The 25,408-nt window shown below is 44.7% G+C and overlaps 1 protein-coding gene across 11 annotated transcripts in view; it reads right to left on the reverse strand.

Annotated features, from left to right (window-relative positions):
* LOC121685734 (cullin-9) overlaps window positions 1–25,408 on the reverse strand; it is an 80,807-nt gene that overhangs the window by 51,697 nt on the left and 3,702 nt on the right. For 10 of the 11 annotated variants that reach the window (XR_006023422.1, XM_042066449.1, XM_042066448.1 and 7 more), the window contains exons 3-7: window positions 12,400–12,554; window positions 7,742–8,392; window positions 7,476–7,617; window positions 5,112–5,305; window positions 2,644–3,049 (exon numbers count right to left, since the gene is read on the reverse strand). Coding sequence is in view for 10 of the 11 variants with exons in the window: in XM_042066449.1 (XP_041922383.1) it covers window positions 2,644–3,049; window positions 5,112–5,305; window positions 7,476–7,617; window positions 7,742–8,392; window positions 12,400–12,554 (1,548 nt within the window). In the remaining variant the exon portion in view is untranslated. Of the gene's footprint in view, window positions 1–2,643; window positions 3,050–5,111; window positions 5,306–7,475; window positions 7,618–7,741; window positions 8,393–11,793; window positions 11,863–12,399; window positions 12,555–25,408 lie in introns of those variants that run through there. The other variant, XM_042066456.1, reaches the window with a different exon arrangement.

Genomic DNA, 25,408 nt, shown 5'->3' on the forward strand with positions numbered 1-25,408 from the left:
AGTAGCATTGATGAGACAGTCACGTTTTTTCCTACACGGTATTATATGGAGAGAAAACATTAACCTTTGAGTATTTTAATAGTCAGTTGTAAACAAAGAACTATTCTCATGTAACCCTTTTGTAAATGGACTGAAGTCCGCTCTAAATATCTACGTTTACCGATTATGCTAACCGTTAGCATCTCTATGGGATTTCTCATATACATTAGCCATAAGCTAACGCATTAGTTTCTATTCTGCAACTTGGAATGCTAGCCTACATGATTTCTCTTAAACAAAACATCGAAGGAAATAGCTGAGATGTACTCTGTTGGTCTGCTTAGTTTTACAGTGAATCCTATGTAAAGGTTTGAAAGGAACTTCAGCTTCAGACTTTCTCTTGGGAAACTGCCTATTCATCTTCTCTAATGTAGCTGGCTAGACCATGTCATTGCCACACACACAAGTGGGGGCAGAATTGGAAATGTGTCAGAGTGACAATGCATTGGTTGATTTGGTTAAAAAGTCACCGGTTAGGTTATTGGTTATTATTGTAATGATGCTATTCATAAATAATGAGCTGTAAAGTAACTCAAACTTTAACAAAAACAATTTTTTAAAGGATATCGGACTAATTATCGTTATCGTCAAAATCACAAAAAATATCGAGATATTATTTTTTGTCCATGTCGCCCACCTCTAACACACACACAGTTAGTCTTCTTCCCCTGCACCTTAGGGCTGTTAAACGCTACACACACACACACACAGTTAGTCTTCTTTCCCTGCACCTGAACATTTTTTATACAAACACACTGACTAGAAATGCAAAAACTGACTTCATTCTAAACTCCACACACACACACACACACACACCACACTTCAGCACGCATCTTACTCAGAAACACACACACACACACACACACACACACATCAGCACATATCTTACTCAGAAACACACAGACACATGTCAGGTGTCAAGTGTCACTTGACAAAAACAAGTGAATAGCAACAGACGTGGTGCCAGCGAAACCTTCAAATATAATGTCTGCTACAGTAGTTTCTAAAACAACTTGGACACACTAACATCACATCTCGACTCTTTTGTGTACAACACTTGTTGCCTGAGCTCTAAACTGGCCTTTAGTGCTGCATGCATCTGATCCCGCCAGCTACACTTGAGCCTAATGCTAAAGTGTTCCCTCTTCATAGCCCACACACACACACACACACACACACACACACACAGTCTTATCTTATATTATCTTATCAAACAGAAACGCAAAGCAGCGATGGGATTCATGAGCTCCTGTGTGGAGGTACAGGTGAGCAGTGCGGTGACTGGGGGTCAAATCAAGGTCACGGACTGTGTGTACACTGCTCTCTTGGTGATGAAATAGCTACTACCGTCTCTGCCGTTTCACCACAGGGTTCTCCCTCTCACGGTGTCAATGAGTCGTGTGTGTGTGTGTGTGTGTGTGTGTGTGTGTGTGTGTGTGTGTGTGTGTGTGTATTAGGGCTGTTGGAACGAAGTTCTAAAGTCGAATATAAATCGAATATGTGTTTTTTTATGTGTTGGCTTTAGCGAATATGTGAAAACTAAATGCTTTTGTCTCGTCTAATGCACAATCTAAATATGGCAGAAGCGATTCACCCACGGAGATCACCACTCCTGACCATTTCAGCGATGTGTGGAAAATTTTTGGACGTTCATCGAAAAAACGGAAAAATAACAATAAAATGTCCCTATCTTTCAAAAAATTTTGAACGCCAGTCAATGACGAAAAAGAAATTATTTTCTGGTCCCGGTTGACTTGTGCCTTGAATTACCCATATGATGTTTGGCAATTTTAAAGACAATTTTTCATGTAAAGACATTTGCAGTTTGTTTCGTAACTATTGAATTACAACATTGTGAAAGATCGTAATTCCAGCCACTACAAACCCATCAGTCGCGCTAGTGACGTTAGCTCATTCACAGCCACACTAGATTGTACAAGCATACCAGCAACAGGTCTTAATTGGGCTTTCCTTGTCGATGAAAATACCATGAGTCAGAGGGTTAAACACATTAGGTAAGTTGTATTCGTCTATAGACCGTACATTTGATACTGTTAAATAACATAGCAGGCAGCAAGATGCAACCGTTAACTAACATAACAGCTAGAGCTAATCTTATCGTTAATTACGTTGGTGACGTACATCGTTCGAGACGAGAGATGTAGTCCACTGAGCGGATTCGCACAAAAACCAACATAACTTTTGAAGTCTAACGAACAACAGTACTTTCTTGACGTGAAAAATTATCTTTTAAATTCACACACATCATATGTGAAATTCGTGGCACAATTCAAACTGGACCAAAAAATAATTGTTATCTCTCCATTAACTCCCGTTCATATTTTTTTGAAAGACAGGTCCCTTGTAGCGGAAGTAAAACGGAAGGCACTGGGACACTCTGTAAGCCTATCAATGTCGTAATCTGCAGAATATGTAGCAGCGAGCAGCCTGAGTGCACATCTGATAACTCTACACCCTGACAAGCTGGGTAGGTAAACAGTCCGAGGACGAGGAACCGCACAGCTAAAGCAGGCAAGAATTCAATTCTGCTTCTTGCACAACCCTGACACACACACAGGCACACACGCACGCACACGCACGCACCTTTCATCTTCTCCTCCAGGTCCTCTGGGTACTTGGCCTCATCCTCTGTGGGCAGCTCGCTCTCCGTGTCGCTGCCTCCACCTGACGCCCCCCCGTCTGCCGTCGGCTCCTTCTTGGGCTTCTTGGACACGGAGCCCATGGCGGAGGACGAGGCGCCGGCGGCGCCGGCGGAGGACGAGGGGGGGCTGTGGTGGCCTCCGAGCAGGCCGTGGGCGGCGGCCAGGGGGTCCTCGTCCTGCAGACCGGCACCGCCGCGCCGCAGGTAGTGTTTGGCGAAGGCGTGCGAGCAGACCAGGTCGCCCAGGCACGACGACTGCAGCGTCCGTCTCAGGTAGTGGAGGATCTGCCGCGCCACCTCGCCGGGCACGCTCAGCTGCAGCAGAGACACCTCGTCCAGCTCGCACATCTACGCACACGCACACACACGCACGCACAGCACACACATACGTGCACGCACAGCACACACCAACACACGCACGCACGCACAGTGAGCATTGTGCATTCTGCAACATATCTTAGGACAAACACTGTTGAATTAAATGTTTATGGTCTGCAGTAGTATTTAATCAACAAAGTCAATGAAACTGACCTGGGCCTCGACCAGGCTCTGTAGCAGGATGTGGTTGATTGTGCGTGTGTGTGTGTATGTGTGTGTGCGTGTGTGTGTGTATGTGTGTGTGCGTGTGTGTGTATGTGTGTGTGCGTGTGTGTGTATGTGTGTGTGCGTGTGTGTGTGTGTATGTGTGCATGTGTGTGTGCATGTGCGTGTATGTGCGCGCGTGTGTGCGTGTGTGCGTGTGTGTCTGCATGTCTATGTGTGTGCATGTGTGTGTGTGTGCGTGTGTGTGCATGTGCGTGTGTGTGTGCATGTGCGTGTGTGTGTGTGTGTGCGTGTGTGTGCATGTGCGTGTGTGTGTGCATGTGCGTGTGTGTGTGTGTGTGTGTGTGCATGTGCGTGTGTGTGTGCATGTGCGCGTGTGTGTGTGTGTGCATGTGCGTGTGCATGTGCATGTGTGCATGTGCGTGTGCGTGTGCGTGTGCGTGTGCATGTGCGTGTGTGTGTGCATGTGCATGTGCGCATGTGCGTGTGTGTGTGTGTGCATGTGTGTGTGTGCATGTGCGTGTGTGTGTGCATCTGTGCATGTGTGTGTGTGTGTGCGCATGTGCGTGTGTGTGTGCATGTGTGTGTGTGTGTGTGTGCATGTGCGTGTGTGTGTGCATGTGCGCATGTGCGTATGAGTGTGCATGTGCATCTGTGCATCTGTGCATGTGCGCGTGTGTGTGTGTGTGCAGGGCTCTACACTAACATTTTTTTTCAGGAGCACTTGTGCGCCCAAGTTAAAAAATTTAGGAGCACAGACAAAAATTTGGGCGCACAGTCAGTTCTGTACTTAACTTACACATAATCTAACATTATACTGCAGCTAACAGTTAAAACATGCCAGTGCACCAATTGCGAATATTAAGAATGACTGACAACATTTAGGCTACAGGAAACAGGATTTTAAAGATCAGTGCCTACTTTATTTTCAGTCTGTTCTATTATCCTACATTTTGTTAATGTAAAATAATATAATACCATATTTGCATTTAGCCTGTATATCAAGTATCCTGCCAAATGTAGGCTAATTTATTTATTTGTGAATCCATCTATAGCTAAATCAAATATGCCCATGGTGACCTATTTGACTGCATACTGCCTAATACTACTACTAAAACAGTCCATTTTCTCTTCCACAAAACCCAACATAGGCTAATCAATGATATATGTTTTATACTTTTAGTTTTTATTTGAAATATCTGCATTGATGGGGAAAGTAGGCAAATGTTAGGCCTACTTTCGTTTTGCACTTCAGCTTGTATTCGGTGTAAACAAACAAGCATGTGTGGAAGCCTGGAGTTGTAGCATTCTACCTTTGAATAAAATGGGAGTATTACGGGAGGCTACTTTTGTGCCGGTTCGCTACAGCTATATTTTGCATATTGCAGCCAATACGTCAACTGGGCTAAAAGGCAAGTTAGGTTACCTTTCCTTCTCTCACTGCATTCTCAGAATCTCATCCTGTTCCTCCTATATCCAATGAATTCGGTGGATAGAAGAACTGATTTCTTCAATCTTTGTATCTTGGCTGGCTAGTCTAACTTTCCGCTTTTTCTTCGCGCTCTTGGATTTGATAGAAGCGACTACTATAGCGAGTCACAACGCGAAACTGCTAACGTTGATGGGAGGTGTAGTTTTTATGCTGAATTCGCGGCGTGATTCTATGGTTTGCACCAGTAATGTTTCTCGATGTTGCGGTGTATTTTGAAGTCATTCGCACCAGTGCGCCTAAATATTTTTTTGCACTCGCACGGCATCATTTTTACTCGCATGTGCGAGTGAAATGGGCGCACTGTAGAGCCCTGGTGTGTGTTCATGCGTGTGTGCTGTGCGTGTGTGTGTGTGTGTGCGTGCGCATCAGACTGACCTGTGCGTCGTCCAGGTTCTGCAGCAGGATGTGGTTGACCTCCTGCTGCTGTTTGGGTTCGAGCTTCTTGATGAAGAAGAGCACCTCCCACCACTCGGCCCGGCTCAGCTGACCCCTCTCCTCCCGCTCACCTTCACACAGGTACGGCAGGGAGTATAGCCCGCCCGGAGGCTTCGAGAAGAACGTCTGGCTCACTGACCACACACACACACACACACGCACCGCACACACACACACACACACACGCACAAAGAATGAGAGAGAGAGAGAGAGACAGGTTTTGACAGACAAACGAATTTCACAGTCACCATGGCTTACACATGAAACCAGACACAGAGAGATAAACAAACACAGTCAAAGACAACACACACACACACACACCAAGAAACAAATTCAAGCATCCTCCAGTTTTAAAGAAACATATAAATAATGGAACACAACCCTAATCAGGTCAAGTGTAGAATCAAAAACCTTTGAGATAACAAAAACATAGAAGCTATCATCGTCAAAACTCAGGGTAGTCACTAGTCACTTCAACGCACACTTAATATACTGACTACATGGAGGGCTGCATGAAAGTGTGTGTGTGTGTGCTATGGGAAATTATGAACTAGTGAAAGTTGAGAAGAGCACTACACTGCCTAGCAACCAAATATTTGTACTGGTTTCCATTCTCTCAGAAGGTGCGAGAATTTCAAACAAGCTAAATTCAGCTGTGTGTGTGTGTGTGTGTGTGTGTGTGTGTGTGTGTGTGTGTGTGTGTGTGTGTGTGTGTGTGTGTGTGTGTGTGTGTGTGTGTGTGTGTGTGTGTGTGTGAGAGAGAGAGAGAGAGAGAGAGAGAGAGAGAGAGAGAGAGAGAGAGAGAGAGAGAGAGAGAGAGAGAGAGTGTGAGTAAAAGTGTTCCCTGTTGTTGATGTTGATTGAAGGATTGGGACCCTGTTAGATAGATAGTTCTAAGATAGTTTTCGTGAAAACGGTGAAGTGTTTTATTGTTTTGGCCTCGCTTCCAAACAAACACGGCGTTTTAGGTGACCAAAACCTAGATTTTTCCAAAACAGGTTCCAGGGTGTTTTTAAACCCCGTTTTGCCATGCCGTGTGAACAGCAAAAACGCCGGTTTGAGTTCAAATGAATTTGTGCGTAGTGCAACATAAATAAATGAATTTGTGCGTAGTGCAACATAAATAAATGAATTTGTGCGTAGTGCAACATAAATAAATGCATTTGTGCGTAGTGCAACATAAATAAATGCATTTGTGCGTAGTTACAACATAAATAAATGCATTTATATTTTTGACTATAGTTTAGTCAAAAATGAGCCTGTCTACAGGTCGCTTATAAGCTTACAGTTGATGCGCACTCAATGCGAATGCAAGGCGCGATTTGATGCAGGCAAAAAGTATCGGTAATTAGTAACGAAGGTAAATGGCATTATAGTGATATTACAAATGTGGCGACAGAATAGCCTAGAACTACTAGGGAATAACGTTTAGTATGGACTTACAATGATAGCCTACAGCTAATGTGGATTAGTATGGACTTACGATGATGTGAACGTGGATAATGTTACAATGATAGCCTACAGCTAATGTGAATTGCGGACTAAAGAAAGTAAAGGAGACCAAATGAAGGACTGGCCTGCACCCTTCACAAACTGTAAAAATTAACTTTATTAGTTTTACAGCTGCTTAACTGGCATGAGTGCTTCGGAGAATGCATAGACTGTATAAAATAGAGAATTCTATATTCTGCCTCTGCATTGCCATGGTGATATCTGCTTGTCTGGCATCTGCACTGCCATGGTGATATCTGCTTGCCTGGCATCTGCATTGCCATGGTGATATCTGCTTGCCTGGCATCTGCATTGCCATGGTGATATCTGCTTGCCTGGCATCTGCATTGCCATGGTGATATCTGCTTGCCTGGCATCTGCATTGCCATGGTGATATCTGCTTGCCTGGCATCTGCATTGCCATGGTGATATCTGCTTGCCTGGCATATGCACTACAGCGTTTTTCATCTCTTTGTGCGGATGCAAGATTTGTTTTTTTACCGGTGTCGTTAAAGGTGTGAAAATGCTAAATAAAATAATAAATAAATACCCATCGTTTTCGTGTAGACATGACCTGAAGCTTTCTCCTTAGTCTGTGTGTATGTGTGTGTGTGTGTGTGTGTATGTGTTACCTCTGGTGAGTTTAAGTGTCTCGGTGAGTGTTGAGGCCTTTTCCTGAGTCTTTGTGTGTGTGTGTGTGTGTGAGTGTATATGTGTGTGTGTTACCTGTGGTCAGTTTAAGCGTCTCGTGAGTGTTGAGGCCTTCTCCTGAGTCTGTGTGTGTGTGTGTGTGTGTGTGTGTGTGTGTGTTACCTGTGGTCAGTTTAAGCGTCTCGGTGAGTGTTGAGGCCTTGTCCTGAGTCTCCTTCTCTGCTTGGCCACTGGTTCCGCTGCCCAGGATCTCAATCATGTGCCAGTGCACCCAGTAGGTACGAGATAGAGAGTTCCAGTAAACCTACACACACACACAAGCTGGTCTTTAGATCAGGATCACACCTTAGATGCAACGATAGATATTTCTCAGACAGGATGATGGTGTATATGTGTCTGCATGTGTGTGTGTGCGAGTGTGTGTGTACCTGTACGGGCGGTGAGCCGTCGTTGCTGTAGCGGAACTCTCCCTCGTCCCCTGACGACACCTCCTCGTAGTCCTCCAGCATGCGGACCATCATGCCGCTCTTCAGGTTGTCCTGGATGTACTCCACGTAGGCCGAGCGCGTGCTGAAGTCCGTGCGCGTCTTGAAGCCGTTCACCGCCACCTTCTTCTTCGCCGGCGCCACGGACGCGGTTGCCGTGGCAGCAGCCGCGGTCGCCCCGGAGACGGTAGCCAGGGCCACAGCGGCGGCGGCCGCGTTGACGGACACCGAGGCGCTGAAGCGCGGCTGGAAGATGGAGCGGAGCGCGCGGCGTGGACACGCGTCGGAATCCTCGGGGCCGTCCTCGCTGGCCCCTCCCCCTAGGAGAGCGGACGCTCCAAGGAGCGACGGCGGCTGGCGGTTGCGGTCCCAGCCCATGACGCGCACCAGCTCGGAGATGAGGTTGGCCATCGCCATGGTGAACTCAAACTCCCGCTGGAGACGCATCTGCTCCGAGGCCGCCGAGGAGGAGGAGGAGGGCGAGGAGGACGAAGGCTCAATGCTGGACTCCGAGCCAGCCGTGTTCAGCTTGTCCATCAGCGACGTCACACACAGGTAGCGCTTGACCAAGGAGAAGAGCAGCTTCCCCGGAATCTGTCCCACACACACACACACACACACACACGAGAATAATTACACTAGAACAGAATACACACGCACGCACGAGCATATTCCCTGACACTGACACACACACACACACACACTAGTGTCGTCACGATACCAAAATTATGACTTCGATACGATACCTGCCATAAATATCACGATGCTCGATAATGAAACGAAATCCTAAGATATCTGGAAAAGAAAGGACTCATACCTCCTCCAAGTGTATTGAGTCATTTGTGTTGAATTCGGTGCACTTTTGTAGTGTGCAGGTCAATTCTGGGTTCTAAACTTACTACATAATTATTATTTTTTATAGTCAGTAAAATAGTAGGCCTACTTTGTGTGATTAAATCCTTTATTGTTTGTTATAGTTAATTTACATTGTGTTGTGTTTTGGCAATAAAGTAGCTTTAAATAGCCAAACTAGGCTAGATCAAGGTCAGTGTTGAAATTGCTGCATGCAAATCACTGAATGCTATGCAGAAGGGCCTAATCTTTAGGCCATCTGATGTACAGTATAGGCCAGGGATGTCAAAGTCAAATACATTAGAGGACCAAAAAAACTAATTTGCTACAAACCAAGGCCGGACTGGTTCAATGTTTATTAAAACATATTAAAATGACTGCACGTAACCTATTGAAGACGTGTACTGTATTTTTTTTAATGATTAAATGATTAATGACTGTGACTGAAGTGCGGGCAAAGTTTGCACAGAAATGTACGATTTTTCCCATCCTCACCGACCTTGTCATAAAACTTGTTTAAATGACCATACAGTATGATGCCTCCTTGCTGCTTTGTCGTCTACATCAGCATTTCTCAAACTTCTTTGACCTGAGGCCCAGTCAAGGCATACTTTGGGGTCATAGGGCCCACCTACATGAACTCACCCCCCCCCCCCATCAAATTATCATAATGATAACACAATTATTATTATTTTTATACTATATTGTTATATATGCACTTCAAAACAGTCAATGTTTAAAGTGCTAAGATTGTTCACAAAAGTTTGTGAAAACATGCACATCAGAGTACTGCTTTACTAATGTAAAATATAATTAGGCCTACAATAGTTTAATTGTTTTTGCATTGTTGCATGATGCTTGTATGAGAAATACTTCTCAAAACAACAGCAGTTATATGGGTGCCGTTGTTTTGGGATGTTTCCCTAATGCAAGCATCATACACTGATAGAATATTTATATGCTATTTAATTACATTTAATTTGAATGCCTGAATGTAAGGATTCAGGAAACACAATACCAGCTTTTGTAAATGGTAAATGGCGGATCAGATCATGCTTAAATCACTGATCTGGAGATCTTTAACTAAGACTAATTAATAGCTTTTGGCTGACTTTGATACTTAATGCCAAACAGCGTTTTATACAGTCTGTGCTCTGTTTTTTTATGGAAGTTGCATAAATCCACGTCGTTCTATTAAATGTCGTATCATAATTAAATAGTCTTCCAATAGGTTGAAGCTTAGCTTTTCTACCAAAGTGCACACGCATGCATTGAATAAACGCTCATACCACGACTTAATTCTATGCCTCTATGTTTGATGACACCAAACAAGTATTTCCTACTAATTGCAGAAATGTTTGTTTTCTTTTTCTGTCCGCGGCTCCTTGACCAATTGCGCAGCAAATTATCTGAGGATGGCCCGGGAATAATTTCACTCTGCAGACCATTGTCCACATTGCGGACCGCGGCCCATAGTTTGACAAATGGTGACCTGCATGCTGCCATATTAAGGCCTTTTTATGGTGTGTTTTAGCCGGGTTTACACGTGGAAGGCTCTGTAGAAATCTAGCACCCTATTCAACGAAGTTAAACTGAAAGAGCGTGCCGTTCACAGACACCAGAATGAACGAGTTCACAGTAACGTTCATCAGGCAGTAGTAATACAGTACGTTCAGTTCACGTTCGCTCAAAATATGAACGAGTTCATGAACTTTCGTTCAATGAACGCGCTCAGGCACAACACTGGGGAGTGGGGTAGCTGAAAGTTGACATTTGCCCTATGACTGAATACTGATGAATAATGAAGTCGAGGCCCACTTGTGGCGCCGCAGTGAGTTCGTGGGATACCGTTGCATTGTGGGGAATAGAGTATTGGTGCGTGCAAAACAGCAGCCGGCGGCTGTAGCCTGCGGGCCGGTTCTAATACTAATCAAATATCATCCCGGGGGCCGTAGATAATTCATTCGGGCCTTGACTTTGACATGTCTGGTATAGGCTACCCTAGGCCTTCCCGTGTTCATGGGATTTCTTTGACAGTTGCAAAGGGAAAAATGTGAGGATAGTTTTCTTTGCGCCCAGTGCACAAGTACGACGTTCCAACCACTCAGGTCTTCGTCAGGTAGGACTACACCATTACCTGTTGCAATATATCTGTGTGCATTCCTACATTACGTCTATTTCTTTGATAATATGATTTGCTACCACGTAACAATAAGCCGCTATTATTATTAGGACTCAACACGCTTTGGTGGTATTATATGCTGTGGGCTTTAATTAGCGCATTTCGGGTAACCTATCCTACATCTGGGCAATAATTATTGAACAAATTGCAGTCTACATGCCATGACAAATATTACCAGTAGTAGGCTACTGACCGAACATGAAATAGATCGATTAGTGTTGGTAATGTTATTCTGGCGTGAACATCGCGTTTTCATCACGTTAGCACGATTACAGCTTGTTATGTCTCGTCAAAATTATTACAGCTCGTTATGTCTTGTCAAAATTCATTGACGAAGGAAGGTTCGCTTTATCCCAGAGAACCATACTCGTTTCACTTAGGCTAGACTAAAACAGAAGAGAAGAACTTGGCACTAACCATGTAGTTGTGTTTTCTATAGCATATTCGTTAACCTGTCGTTCTTTGAACTCTTTAAAAATGTTGGGATATGTCTGCGAGGTGTTTAGCAAAGTTCCATGCGTAGTCTACTGCTTTTAAATGACTTTGAAACATATTTTACAAACGGGCCTCTGTGTACCTGATGGCTTGCCTTCACTATTTGCGATGTATCTGAAATAGTTCCAGTCCAGATTTCACATCACCTTTTGTTTTATCCCCAAGGCCGAGGACTGTCGGCAAAGAACTAGTTGACGTTGCTGCGCACTCACTCACTCAGAGCTGCCTGCTTGACACGCCCACTTGCCTAGATGCGTGCAAGGAGCAGAGAGCACCAGTTCACACAGACACAGAACGTTATTATTTTAATAAAGTATCGATTCTAAAAACGTCGGAAATCATATCGTTTTTTGCGTGAAGGCATCTTGATACCTTTTTAGTATTGATACACCGTGCAACACTAACACACACACGTGTTGGGTATAAGGTGTGTTGGGTATATATATATATATATATACATACACACCTGTGGCAGGTGGATGCCTTCGAAGGAGATGCCGTGCTCCTCTGAGGACATGGTGGGGTGTGTTGGGCGTGAGGTGTGTTGGTGTGTTGGGTATAAGGGGTGCTGGGTATAAGGCGTGTTGGTGTGTTGGGTATAAGGGGTGCTGGGTATAAGGGGTGCTGGGTATAAGGGGTGCTGGCCGTGAGGTGTGTTGGATATAAGGGGTATTAGGTATAAGGGGTGTTGGATATAAGGGGTGTTGGGTATTAGAGGTGTTGGGTATTAGAGGTGTTGGGTATTAGAGGTGTTGGGTATTAGGGGTGTTGGGTGTAAGGGGTGTTGGGTGTAAGGGGTGTTGGGTGTAAGGGGTGTTGGGTGTAAGGGGTGTTGGGTGTAAGGGGTGTTGGGTGTAAGGGGTGTTGGGTGTAAGGGGTGTTGGGTGTAAGGGGTGTTGGGTGTAAGGGGTGTTGGGTGTAAGGGGTGTTGGGTGTAAGGGGTGTTGGGTGTAAGGGGTGCTGGGTGTAAGGGGTGCTGGGTGTAAGGGGTGCTGGGTGTAAGGGGTGCTGGGTGTAAGGGGTGCTGGGTGTAAAGGGTGCTGGGTATAAGAGGTGCTGGGTATATATATACCTGTGGCAGGTGGATGCCTTCGAAGGAGATGCCGTGCTCCTCAGAGGACGTGGTCTCAGCAAACAGCTCCAGCAGCGTGAAGCGATTGTCAAAGTCCATGTGCTGCTCGATGCCATCCTGCTGGCTCAGGGACAACAGCACGTACGCCCGACTACCTGCACAAACACACACACACGCACGCACAGGAGATGATGAGCAGAGCTTTATTCAGCACTACACACACACACACACACACACACACACACACACACACACACACACACACACACACACACACACACACACGCATGCACAGGAGATGATGAGCAGAGCTTTATTCACCACTACACACACACACACACACGCACGCACAGGAGATGATGAGCAGAGCTTTATTCACCACTACACACACACACACACACGCACAGGCTCAAAGCCCTCAAAGTGCTTTACAATTTCATGCCTCACATTTCACCCATTCACACACAGGCTGCCATACAGGTGCCAAGCTGCACACAGGGAGCACTGGGGTTCGGCGTCTTGCTCAAGGACACTCTGACAGGGTCAGGCAGGACCAGAGCTGGGCTTGAACCAGCAACGACTCCTTTACCCGACAACTCTTTACTTCCTACCACTGCTGCCCAGTGCCATGCCAGGCAGGGGATGGCACAGTGGAGCAGTGCTGGCACATAAAAAACATCCATCAGAATCCATTTTTCCACAAACTCAGGTCAGAGAGCAGCGTCACCTTTCTCCTGTCTACAGCAGCCGCTGCTGATGATAGCAGTTAAAAAGTCTATTGTGTCTGATAAGGACGCATGCAAATGTTCCAACAGTCTCTTGAGCCTACAGGCCACTCAATAGCACAGCCAAGACGGCAGAGAGATAAGGCCCAGAGCTGGCTCTGTGGTCCAGCAGATCACCAGAGTTACAACACAGGGATCTGCTGAAGTAAAGTGGTCACAGGGACCATCGGATGGCCTGAATAGAAGAGAACATCCTCAGCCAACAGGATGTCTCTAAACAGTTCATTTGGAACCATTCTGTGTAAACATTCCATTTCTACGGTAACCCTCCATCCAACTCTCAGCATGTTCAGGGAGAACTACTTCCTCAAACCGTTTAAGAGTGAAACGAAAAACTCAAGGTAAACAGAAACTTCTGCCTTTTTTGCTAATTTAAACGCACCTCTGATGAAAAGTTGAAAAGATGGAGAGAGAGAATGCTGGGACGCATATGAGGGTCTGCTTAACAGAGCAGGGGGTTCTGGGATATATCTGAAGGGACCAGAGCAGGGGGTTCTGGGACGCATATGAGGGACCAGCGTGGGAACTGATGGGAAATCTCTGCAGTCAAGGCAACAGGGGTGCAGGGAATGTTGGAAGATCTATAAGGCAAACAGGACAGCAGGAAACGTTTGGAGATCACCAAGGAGACGGAACAATAGATCATGCTGGGATAGGCCAACATCAGAAGGATTTTGGTTAGAGAAAGAGTGAGCATGAAAGAGAGTGTGTGTGAGAGAAAGAGAGCGAGGAGAGTTATATAGAGAATGAGAGAGAAGAGAGAATGAGAGAGAGAGAAGAGAGAATGAGAAGAGAGAGAGAGAGAAGAGAGAAAGAGAGAGAAAGAGAGAGAAGAGAGAAAGAGATAGAGAAGAGAGAATGAGAAGAGAGAGAGAGAGAGAGAGAGAGAGAGAGAGAGAGAGAAGAGAGAAAGAGAGAGAAGAGAGAAAGAGAGAGAGAGAAGAGAGAAAGAGAGAGAAGAGAGAAAGAGAGAGAAGAGAGAAAGAGAAGAGAGAAAGAGAGCAAGGAGAGCGATGGGGCGCAGCAGGAAATGAATGAGTGGAGTGAGTCATGACTGGATGGCTGTTTGCCCAGGGGCACATGCCAAGGCTGGAGGGGGCGGCACGCCAAGGCTGGAGGAGCACGTGCCAAAGGAGGCGTCTCGAGTTCGCTAGGGTATTTTTGGCCAGCTGGACCTCCTCAGTCTTAAAGACTACCAAGCCACACCCACCCACGCAAGAGTAGTCTGACACTTCCTTTTACACTTCCGGTTCCCATAGGGGTCTGTGCATGTGGACCTATAGGGGTCTGTGCATGTGGACCCATAGGGGTCTGTGCATGTGGACCTATAGGGATCTGTGCATGTGGACCTATGGACCTATAGGGGTCTGTGCATGTGGACCTATAGGGGTCTGTGCATGTGGACCTATGGACCTATAGGGGTCTGTGCATGTGGACCTATAGGGGTCTGTGCATGTGGACCTATAGGGGTCTGTGCATGTGGACCCATAGGGGTCTGTGCATGGCAGTGTTTCCCATACATTGACTTATTTGTGGCGGCCCACCACAATATCAACATTGACCACCACACACTGATTTTCCAGGTTGTACTTAATCGTGATGAAATCTGGTTAGTATCATAACCACGCTGTGTTAATTTGTTAAAAACTGTTGTGTTCCAAGTTAATTCTGCAAACCAACCACCACAAACAGAATTCAATTCTGTGGGAAACACTGCATGTGGACCCATACGGGTCTGTGCATGTGGACCTTGTATTCCTATAGGAGTCTGTGCATGTGGACCTTGTATTCCTATAGGAGTCTGTGCATGTGGACCTATAGGGGTCTGTGCATGTGGACCTTGTATTCCTATAGGAGTCTGTGCATGTGGACCTTGTATTCCTATAGGAGTCTGTGCATGTGGACCGATAGGGGTCTGTGCATGTGGACCTATAAGAGTCTGTGGTGTAGGACAGGTGTAACTTGAACTGTTTGAATATATTTTCATACAAATTGCAAATGCTGTATCAGTTGCTTCGTCATGTCAGTCAAAATGAACTATACTTATGGATGCTGAATAGTCATTTCCAATAAAACTAATAGTCTTCATTTCTTCATTTACGCTCATAAACGGCTCAGCTGGGAATAAGCTATAGTATAGTGACTAAATCAGAGTTTGTGAGGGAAACTTATGTTTAGTTTCAACTGAATAAAGCTGCAACTCCTCAGACTGTATCTTATGTCCGTCTACTCTGTTGCGCACAACCTGCTGCAGCAGAAATGAAAGGGGTTAGAAGGTTTTAATAACTTATTATGATGACCTGTCTGGAACTGAAGCAGGAATGGTTAGTATATTTCTAGGTAGTAATACAAAACCCAAGCTAACGTAATGCAAATATAATACTAAAACACAACTTAGAACTAGGCCTACTTATGTACTCGTCCCACTAACGAGTTTGCTTATTTGTTTCCCCGATTAGCACGGTAAAGTGCAAACACACCAGCACAAGACAGCTCTAGATAGGGCTGAGCTCCGCTCTGGTAAGGTTAAATAGCGGATCATTCACGAGACGATTTTGAGATGCACAGATACCCAAATGAACGCATATCCACAGTTTTTGTTAGTGGTGGTGAAATACATTCACACCGCTGACATTATATTGAGGAAAAAGTATAACCAAGCTCAAGTAGCTCAGTGTAGCCAGACGGACCTTACGTAGGCCTAAAGTAGGAAAAAATATCGGCGCAAATTATCGGCCAGAATTCTGTTATCGGACCGATAATAATATTTTCATTTTTTCACTTATCGGCCACCGATATATCGTGCATCCCTAACACACACACACACACACTCTTTTTGACATGGCCTAAACGCGCGCGCACGCACGCACGCACGCACGCACGCACGCACGCACGCACGCACGCACGCACGCACGCACGCACGCACACACACTCTCTTATGGACATGGCCTAAACTTACAAATACCAGAGTTACTAGTTGTATCCAAGTTGGTGAATGAGACCAACCAGTGGTTGATATTTCAATAGTTTGGAATAGTAGCAAGTAGTGTCCATATACAGGTCAAAACAACAGCCCACCTCAACGATAAATACAGATTTCATAGCCTCATTTACAATTGCAATGTCAGGAGTGTTTGGAATGTTTTGGAAGTAATCACTGTCAGATGTGTTATGATGGATCCAGTTACGTTTTACAGTGCTGTGCTTGTACATCTTGCTGTCATGTCCATGATTTATCTTTTGCAACCAGATCAACCAGACAGTCGTGTCTGGCCACATATAGTCCTTTGTAATTGTAGCATCCGTTTAGTATGTGTGCAACGGTTGCATTTTCTTGCGGAGTTGGGTGTAATATACAGTAGGGTTCGTGCTTTGATGGTACCACACACACACACACACACACACACTGCTGCTGGGTCATCATGATGAAGTAATACCATCGCAACGGTCGCCTCTTATCACCTCATCTGACTACACTGAGCGCCATTCATAACATCCACCAGAGCTGCCCACCACTATCCCACATAGAGTGTGTGTGTGTGTGTAAATTCTGTGATCTCCATGACCACAACGGTAAAAAACACCACTGCTACCTACAACTAAAATAGCAAACACAGGCCCACGCAGAACACCATGGAACCCGCAACAGAACAAGGTTCTAGAAAGGTGGAACACAACACGTACACAGAAACACACACACCCACACAGGAAGATAGGGTATACATTTCAGCGCGGGATTGCGGGTATTGCGCATCATTTATTTATTTCTACGTCACGCGCAGACATTCTAATTTGACAGTTTAGCCAGAGAGGTAATCAAGGATCTTTGGTTTAGCCGTTTAGACGGAGACGCAACACGGGTCGTCTTCAAAACTCTACACTCTGGAAGGAGTCTTCAGATTTGTGCGTCTTCAAGCCCCGATGGCGGGGTCGCCGTGTAAACGAAAGGCACTTATGATAAAATATTTTGTCGTCTTCCTTCGCAATCGTCCTCGTATAAACGGCCCCAGAGACACACGCACTGAGAGCAGTTTCAGAGGTTGTGGAAGTGAGCAAAAGCATGTTGGAAGGAAACCAATGTTCTAAACTCTCTCTCTCACACGTCACATTATGGCTGCCTGCTGTTCCAGAGCACTAGCCATGCCGCAGGCCCAGCCACAGAACAAACGGCCCAGACGCACGCACGCACGCACACACAGTCACCAGTATGGACAGAAGCAGGGGCACAGGACAGCGTGAAGTCACATCATACACTCCACACAGTTTTGTGTCAATATGCTCACAGCCACGTTATTGGCTCAGACTCAACCCCTCTGTCGGAGAGTGTGTGTGTGTGTGTGTGTGTGTGTGTGTGTGTGTGTGTGTCTGTTGGAGAGTGTGTGTGTATTTCTGATGGAGTGCCTGGAAGCCTCTTACTGCAGAGCTACTGAGGGGCATCAGTGGTGTGGATGGGATTCCATTCATCAGAGTAGTGTGTAGAAATGCCCTAAACGGCGCACACACGCACACTTCCCCCTACCAGTCAGGGAGGTTGCTTAGAGACCACTACAGAAAACACACAGTCCAATCAGTACAGGGCAACAGCAACGGAAACTCAAACTCCACTCTGTGGAGTGAGTCAGGACAGACATCACACACACACACACACACACACACACGCACGTGCACACGCGCACACACACACACGCCTGGTCACAGCAACGACACAAGGCTCCAGTTCAAGATCCAACTGTGCAGTCTAGTGCGGTCACTTTTGTGAAAAGATCCTGTTCAATTTGAGACATAAGTGTTCATTGAATCGATTGTAAAATCGATTTTTCATGTCAAAAGACGCCAAATATAGGCCAATCCACAAAAAAATAACAGGCATTAGGACGAACGTAAAGAGGGCGCTTGTAGACGCAAGCCAGCAATATTTCTGATGATTTATTGGCGTGAAGTTTCGTGCACAATGACAAACAAGAGTGCAACATTCTCGAAAAACAATAAGCCGAGTATACTGCCATCACATCAGTGACAAACATTACTGCAGATTTCAACGTAGCGGTGTTTACAATTAGAAATGTCAAACAAATATCGCCTACATAGAACTCGACTGCACAGTTTGCATAGCCTACCGCTTTGTTCTTCTCCATAGTTTGATATACAGTACCAAAAATCCAAAGTACTTCCACATCGAACTCCTCAAGTTATTAGGGCCCATCACTAGTCTCTCTCATGTCGCACAGGTTAATCGCGTTGTCATCCATTTTTGGCAAAACACGAGCAGCACAGCAGCTGATTGAAACAGCTGTTTCCGGTGCGTAAAATTGGTGGGAATTTTCTTTTTAGCTTTCGCTTACTGCACTTCGGAATTCTTTTATATTCTTATATTCTTGTTTGTGAATTTTGTTACATCTATTTTTTTTATTTGTTTAATTAATTAATAGTGCACATATTTGGTTAAAACTAGGGGTGGGCGATATGGACAAAAAATAATATCTCGATATTTTTTGTGATTTTGACGATAACGATAATTAGTCGATATCCTTTAAAAAAATCTGAGTTACTTTACAGCTCATTATTTATGAATAGCATCAATACAATAATAACCAATAACCTTACCTGTGACTTTTTAACCAAATCAACCAATGCATTGTCACTCTATGACACATTTCCAATTTTGCCCCCACTTGTGTGTGTGGCAATGACATGGTCTAGCCAGCTACATTAGAGAAGATGACTAGGCCTAACAGTGTCTCAAGAGAAAGTCTGAAGCTGAAGTTCCTTTCAAAAACCTTTACTTAGGATTCACTGTAAAACTAAGCAGACCAACAGAGTACATCTCAGTTATTCCCTTCGATGTTTTGTTTAAGAGAAATCATGTAGGCTAGCATTCCAAGTTACAGAATAGAAACTAATGCGTTAGCTTATGGCTAATGTATATGAGAAATCCCATAGAGATGCTAACGGTTAGCATAATCGATACACGTAGATATTTAGAGCGAACTTTAGTCCATTTACAAAAGGGTTACATGAGAAGAGTACTTTGTTTACAACTGACTACTAAAATACTCAAAGGCAAATGTTTTCTCTCCATATAATACCATGTAGGAAAAAAATACTGTCTCATCAATGCTACGTGAACAGAAGTAGCTGCACAAAATCCCTTGTAGGCTACGTGTTGATCTCGCTACACAAAATAAACATTAGACCTGCGTGTGACAACGTGGACCCACTAGGGATCATGTGACACTTACTCTGCTGCAACGGGCCTTCTCTTGTATACACCTCCTGGATTTAGTAAATGTATGGGGTATTAGTGTTGTCACGATACCAAAATTATGACTTTGATATGATACCTGCCATAAATATCACAATGATCGATACTGAAACGATACTACGGCGAAATCCTAAGATATCTGGAAAAGAAAGGACTCCTACCTCCTCCAAGTGTATTGGGTCATTTGTGTTGAATTCGGTGCACTTTTGTAGTGTGCAGTTCAATTCTGGGTTCTAAACTTCCTACATAATTATTATTTTTTATAGTCAGTAAAATAGTAGGCCTACTTTGTGTGATTAAGTCCTTTATTGTTTGTTATAGTTAATTTACATTGTGTTGTGTTTTGGCAATAAAGTAGCTTTAAATAGTCAAACTAGGCTAGATCAAGGTCAGTGTTTTTTATGTGGCCAGACACGACTGTCTGGTTGATCTGGTTGCAAAAGATAAATCATGGACATGACAGCAAGATGTACAGAAATTACTGCATGCAAATCACTGAATGCTATGCAAAGAGGCCCAATCTTTAGGCCATCTGATGTACAGTATAGGCTACCCTAGGACTTCCCGTGTTCATGGGATTTCTTTGGCAGTTGCAAAGGAAAAAAATGTGAGGATGGTCTTCTTCGCGCCCAGTGTACAAGTACGACGTTCCAACCACTCAGGTCTTCGTCAGATAGGCCTACACCATTACCTGTTGCAATATGTCTGTGTGCATTCCTACATTACGTCTATTTCTTTGATAACATGATTTGCTACCACGTAACAATAAGCCGCTATTATTATGAGTCAATACGCTTTGGTGGTATTATAGGCTATGCTGTGGGCTTTAATTAGCGTCTTTCGGGTAGCCTATCCTACATCTGGGCAATAATTATTTCTGAGTACTTTTATTTCGGTATTGTCTAACCTCAGCAAGGCTACAGCTCCATGAAAACAATCAGATATAACTCTATAAAATCTGTAAAGTCTATAAAAATGTATTTTTATGTTGTATTTGGCTGCTGTGTTTGACTGAAATGTAGACTATTATTTTTTCATTTCAATACAGTATATTTCGTGTCAAAGTCATAATTTTGGTATCGTGACAACACTAGTGGCATGTGATCTTTGCAGTATGGTGTCCCTAGCAACACAATGTAAGAGCTATATGACATGTGATCTTTGCAGTATGTTGTCCCTAGCAACACAATGTAAGAGCTATATGGCATGTGATCTTTGCAGTATGGTGTCCCTTGAGAGAAAGTGGAATAGAACATTATGTCCAATATTCCAATATATGGTTTAATGTTCTGCATTATGTCCAATATTCCAATATGTGGTTTAATGTTCTGCATTATGTCCAATATTCCAATATGTGGTTTAATGTTCTGCATTTCTCATTAGTGGGTCACTTTGATACTAAAGGTATGATTCTAGGTAATGACTATGATATCTGTACTGTGCCTGTGTATATCTGTGTGTGACTGTATTTAGAGATAAGCGGGAATATTATGTCTTTGCAGTGTTTCACTGTTCTGCATGGCTGCGTCAGTAGCTATCTGCTCCGGATTGCCAGGTTGCCACTAATCAGAGTCTGATTCAGTGTAGTCCACGTGATATGGGATGACCAACGCCATCTCCTGTCCAGGGCTCGAATTTAACGATGTCCCGACGTCCCGGGGACTATAAAAAATGCCCCCGGGACACAATAGAATGATGTCTGGGACATCTCTGGGACAGTAGAAAAATGGCAAAGCAAATTTCTAAATATGTATTTTTTTCCTAAACTGTTCACATGGGAATCTAAACGTATCTTTCTTGTCTGAATGAAAATATACAAAATTTGACCAGGCGTAATTTGACCTGGCGTTTGACAGGGCAGCTGGCAAAAGCAGCGTTAGCCAGCTGATCTACGCAGCCTACAACACTGTTTACTGCTCTTCGAATCACTGTAGGCTACAATGTCATTTTTGGTACAAATACAATATAAGATATCCAAATGGGATGGGTGTAGGGGTGAACGATTTTGGAAAAAAATCTAATTGCGTTTTTTCTCACCAATATTGCGATGCAATATGCGATTATTTTTAAGCTCTTTATCTTCTGTCTTATTCAACAAAGACAAGCAATATATTATTCTATAGTATGACCAACACAAAATTAGATAAGTTAAACATAAACTGTTCTTTCCTGGAGCCCAGGCCTATGTTATGATGGCATTAGGTCATTGAATAAGATTGATGAATAAAATAGTTAAATAAAAAATATTTCAATCACATTGGTAGACCTATATTTGTTGAACTTCCAGCCTTGTAAACATTTAATGATTCTGATTCGTTTCTATTTCATGTAGATATGACCTTCTTTCGTTAGTTAACAAATACATACAGTGGCACTGACACGGCTTCTCATTGTCCTGTGCTCTCCATACACGCGCGCCCACGCCCACACACACCCCCACACCCACACCCACACACACCCGCTCCTCTCCTCTGTAGGCTACTTGCACGTGAATCGGAACAAACTACTGTAGATTGTTGCAGCGCAAATAAATGCGGCCGAATGACCGTTCAGCTCGGTGTTAACTAAAGGTTAGCATCATCAACACCGCAGCGCAATACGCATGCATGCAAATTAACTCGTTTGTTCATATCACAACAAAGCCAATCGCGGAGACAAAACTCTTTAAACAGGCAAAGTTATCAGCAGTTAGCAGCATGTATGTAGCCTAGAGCCTGAGCTGGTAAGCTAATGTTAGAACAGCTGGGTTTTTGGTGGTTAGCTGTGTCAACTACTTGCGGATAACATTATGCATCATTTCATTACCTGTGAGATTAAATGTTTGTGCCGCCAACCCCCTTGGATATCGCAAATGCCCCCACTGTCACTGTACTCCAGTAAACAAAGTCCCCAGTGCACAGGTGAATGGCTGCTGTGCAGCCTAAACAGTTGTGGAGTTTTAATCGTCAGCTGGACAAGAGAACGAAGTTACCAGCCAGAGTAGCAGCACAGGGGAATTATGAACTAGAACCAGGGACATGGCAGGTTCGGGCAAAGGGTAATGAAGAGGTTTATTTTTAACCAAAGTAGCTCTACTGATCAGACCTTTCTTGACACTGTTAGCTGGTCCTCTTGTTTACGTTTTTTGCTTCTTCAGTGGTCGGTGAGAAGAGTCGGTGGCGCGTCGGCAAGCGCAAGTATAAATGTGTTTTGGTGATTACAAATATTACAAATCGCAGCCTTTGCGGTTTGAAAATCGTATTTCATCATATCGCGATATTATCGCAAATGCAATAAATCGTTCAGCCCTAGACGGGTGTTAAAACAACAAAAACAAACAAAAAGCAACTGAAACACTTTGTTTCCACCAAAGGAGTGGAGTCTTTGCATGCTCTTCCCATTTCACCCCACCCCAGGGTTGGTTCCTCTTTTGCATCAGAGCTAAAAGCCCAGCCTTGCAAAGACCACAGAGCTGCAGCAGCACACTGACGCCGAGACGCCAGCGCAACAGACGCCGGGGCAAGAGACTCAAGAGACGCCGGAGCAAGAGACGCAAGAGACGCCGGGGCAAGAGATGCCGGGGCAAGGGGTCAGTGGCTGTTAGCCTGACATGCTGAAAACTAGCTGACCAGCTCACACTGACAGAGCCGCTAACGGTCTAACCATTCCCCCCACCCCCACTACCCATGAAGGCCAACTCGGTGGTTCTTCTGTGTGTGTGTGTTTTCTGTTGTGCATCTGCATCTCATCATAAGACAGATGGAGTGAGACCTTGAAGCCTTGCTTAAGAAGCGCCTTTCAGAGTGAAGAGACATTGTAGCAGGAGTCACAGCACGCACTCACGCACGCACACGCGCACACACACGCACACACGCACGCACACACGCACGCACGCACGCACGCACGCACGCACGCGCACCAATTCATCAGGCCAGTCCAGATCAATCTTGAGTCTCTGCTCAGGGTTTTGGCAGCTGATTAATGCAATAAAGCTATTCTGCTGTCCAAAACACACTTACTCCCCATATTGGAACTGACTACATGAGGGTGCCCAACGTGTGTGTGTGTGTGTGGGCTACACAATTATTCGATTTTCAATTGAAATCGCAATTTGAACTAATGCAATTAGCTAATGGCACCGGCTGCAATTAATTGTGAAGCTCGCTACTCTGTGCCGATGATTCATCTATGATTTTCAGGGCTGTTCTTCTCATGGACTAGGCATGCCCACCAATCAGAAGTGCTGTTCTTCTCATGCACTAGACATGCTCGCCAATCAGAAGTGCTGTTCTTCTCATGCACTGGGCATGCCCACCAATCAGAAGTGCTGTTCTTCTCATGCACTAGGCATGCCCACCAATCAGAAGTGCTGTTCTTCTCATGCACTAGGCATGCCCGCCAATCAGAAGTGGCCTAATTTCAAACGGAATTTGGAATATTGAACTGAAGCTGACTTTCCAAATGTATACAGGACTGTGCTAGGTGTGTTAGGCATTACCCATCAAAGCAACACCAAAGCAACACCAAAGCACTTTTCCTCTGTCGCACACACACCATTTGTTTATCCAGCACCAGCTCTGCAAATAACGATGTCCACAGACAAGGTAGATTATGTTGCATGATTTTATGAAAGTATGATTTATTGCATGACAAATTTGTAGTTTCTTATGATTCATTCCATCGAACTACAGATACCCTACCGATCTAGCAAACTTACATACAGTAGTGTGGTTTTAGCCGACAGGGGGCCGCGAAGCCAATGCAGAAGTGCTGTTCACCCTGTAACGAGTTGATGAACCACTGAAACGATTTTGGAAGGTGTTGGTTTAAATAAGCTGTTTTGGCAATGTTGGTTTAAATAAGCCGTTTTAGCAATGTTGGTTTAAATAAGCCGTTTTGGCAATGTTGGTTTAAATAAGCTGTTTTGGCAATGTTGGTTTAAATAAGCTGTTTTAGCAATGTTGTGATGACTATACAGTATGACTATGTTTAGTTCTCATTGTCTTTATTATAATTCAACCAGAAGATAGAGGGAATATAATAACCTAAACAAATGGTTATGTGATGTGCTATAATGTGTTTCTGGTTCAGGTTCTAGTCGTGTGTGTGTGTGTGTGTGTGTGGTGTGTGTGTGTGTGATACATTCAATGACGACAGCAGTTTCATTCACTCCCACGGTTCTGGTGTAGAGCAGCTGACTTCGGAGGAAATCTCATTATCTCCACAGGGCTGGGCTGCTGCCCTGCACATCCACACTAGCCAGGCACACACACTCGCACCAAGATTTGGGCCAAACCAGTTGCCGTAGTTCTGGGACCGCCCCCCACCTCTACACCCATGAGTCATCAAAAGAGGGCAGAGTGGTCAGATATTACACACACCCCCACACACACACACACACACACACACACACACACACGGAATGAAGCCCTGTGGCCAAACTCACTCAACTCTAAAGGGTGAGCTTGCCAGGCCCAGGTCGTTGGCACGGTTACAGCAGAACCACTGCCCTGGTCATTCTCTCAGCTGAGTTCCGTTCCACAGAAATAAAAACAACGGAATGGTTCTGAGTAGTCCAGATGGAATTCAGAAGTGGAACACATCAGCCGGCCACATCAGCCGGCCACTCAGAGCAGAGCAGCACACACTGATAAAGCCACTCAATGAGGCGAGTGAGACAGAGCCGGTAGTAGTGCGAGATGAGGTCACGTGGGCTGTTAACAGATAAGAGGGCTACTGCTTACGCCCCGTCTACTGTATGCGCTGTGCTGAGAGCCATGCAGTCAGCTGAATAAGATCTCAGAGCCAAGCAGTCAATGGGCTCCCTTCCAGATGGACAACACCGCCAGCACAGCGAATATACACACACACAGTACAGGAGAGTGTGTGCGTGTGCGTGTGCGTGTGTGTGTGTGTGTATGTGTGTGATTGACCAATTGCCAACATAGGCCTAAGCTTGCAATACTTGTATGGCATAAGACAA

The sequence above is a fragment of the Alosa sapidissima genome, chromosome 16, assembly GCF_018492685.1.
Source record: "Alosa sapidissima isolate fAloSap1 chromosome 16, fAloSap1.pri, whole genome shotgun sequence".
NCBI lineage: Eukaryota > Metazoa > Chordata > Actinopteri > Clupeiformes > Clupeidae > Alosa > Alosa sapidissima.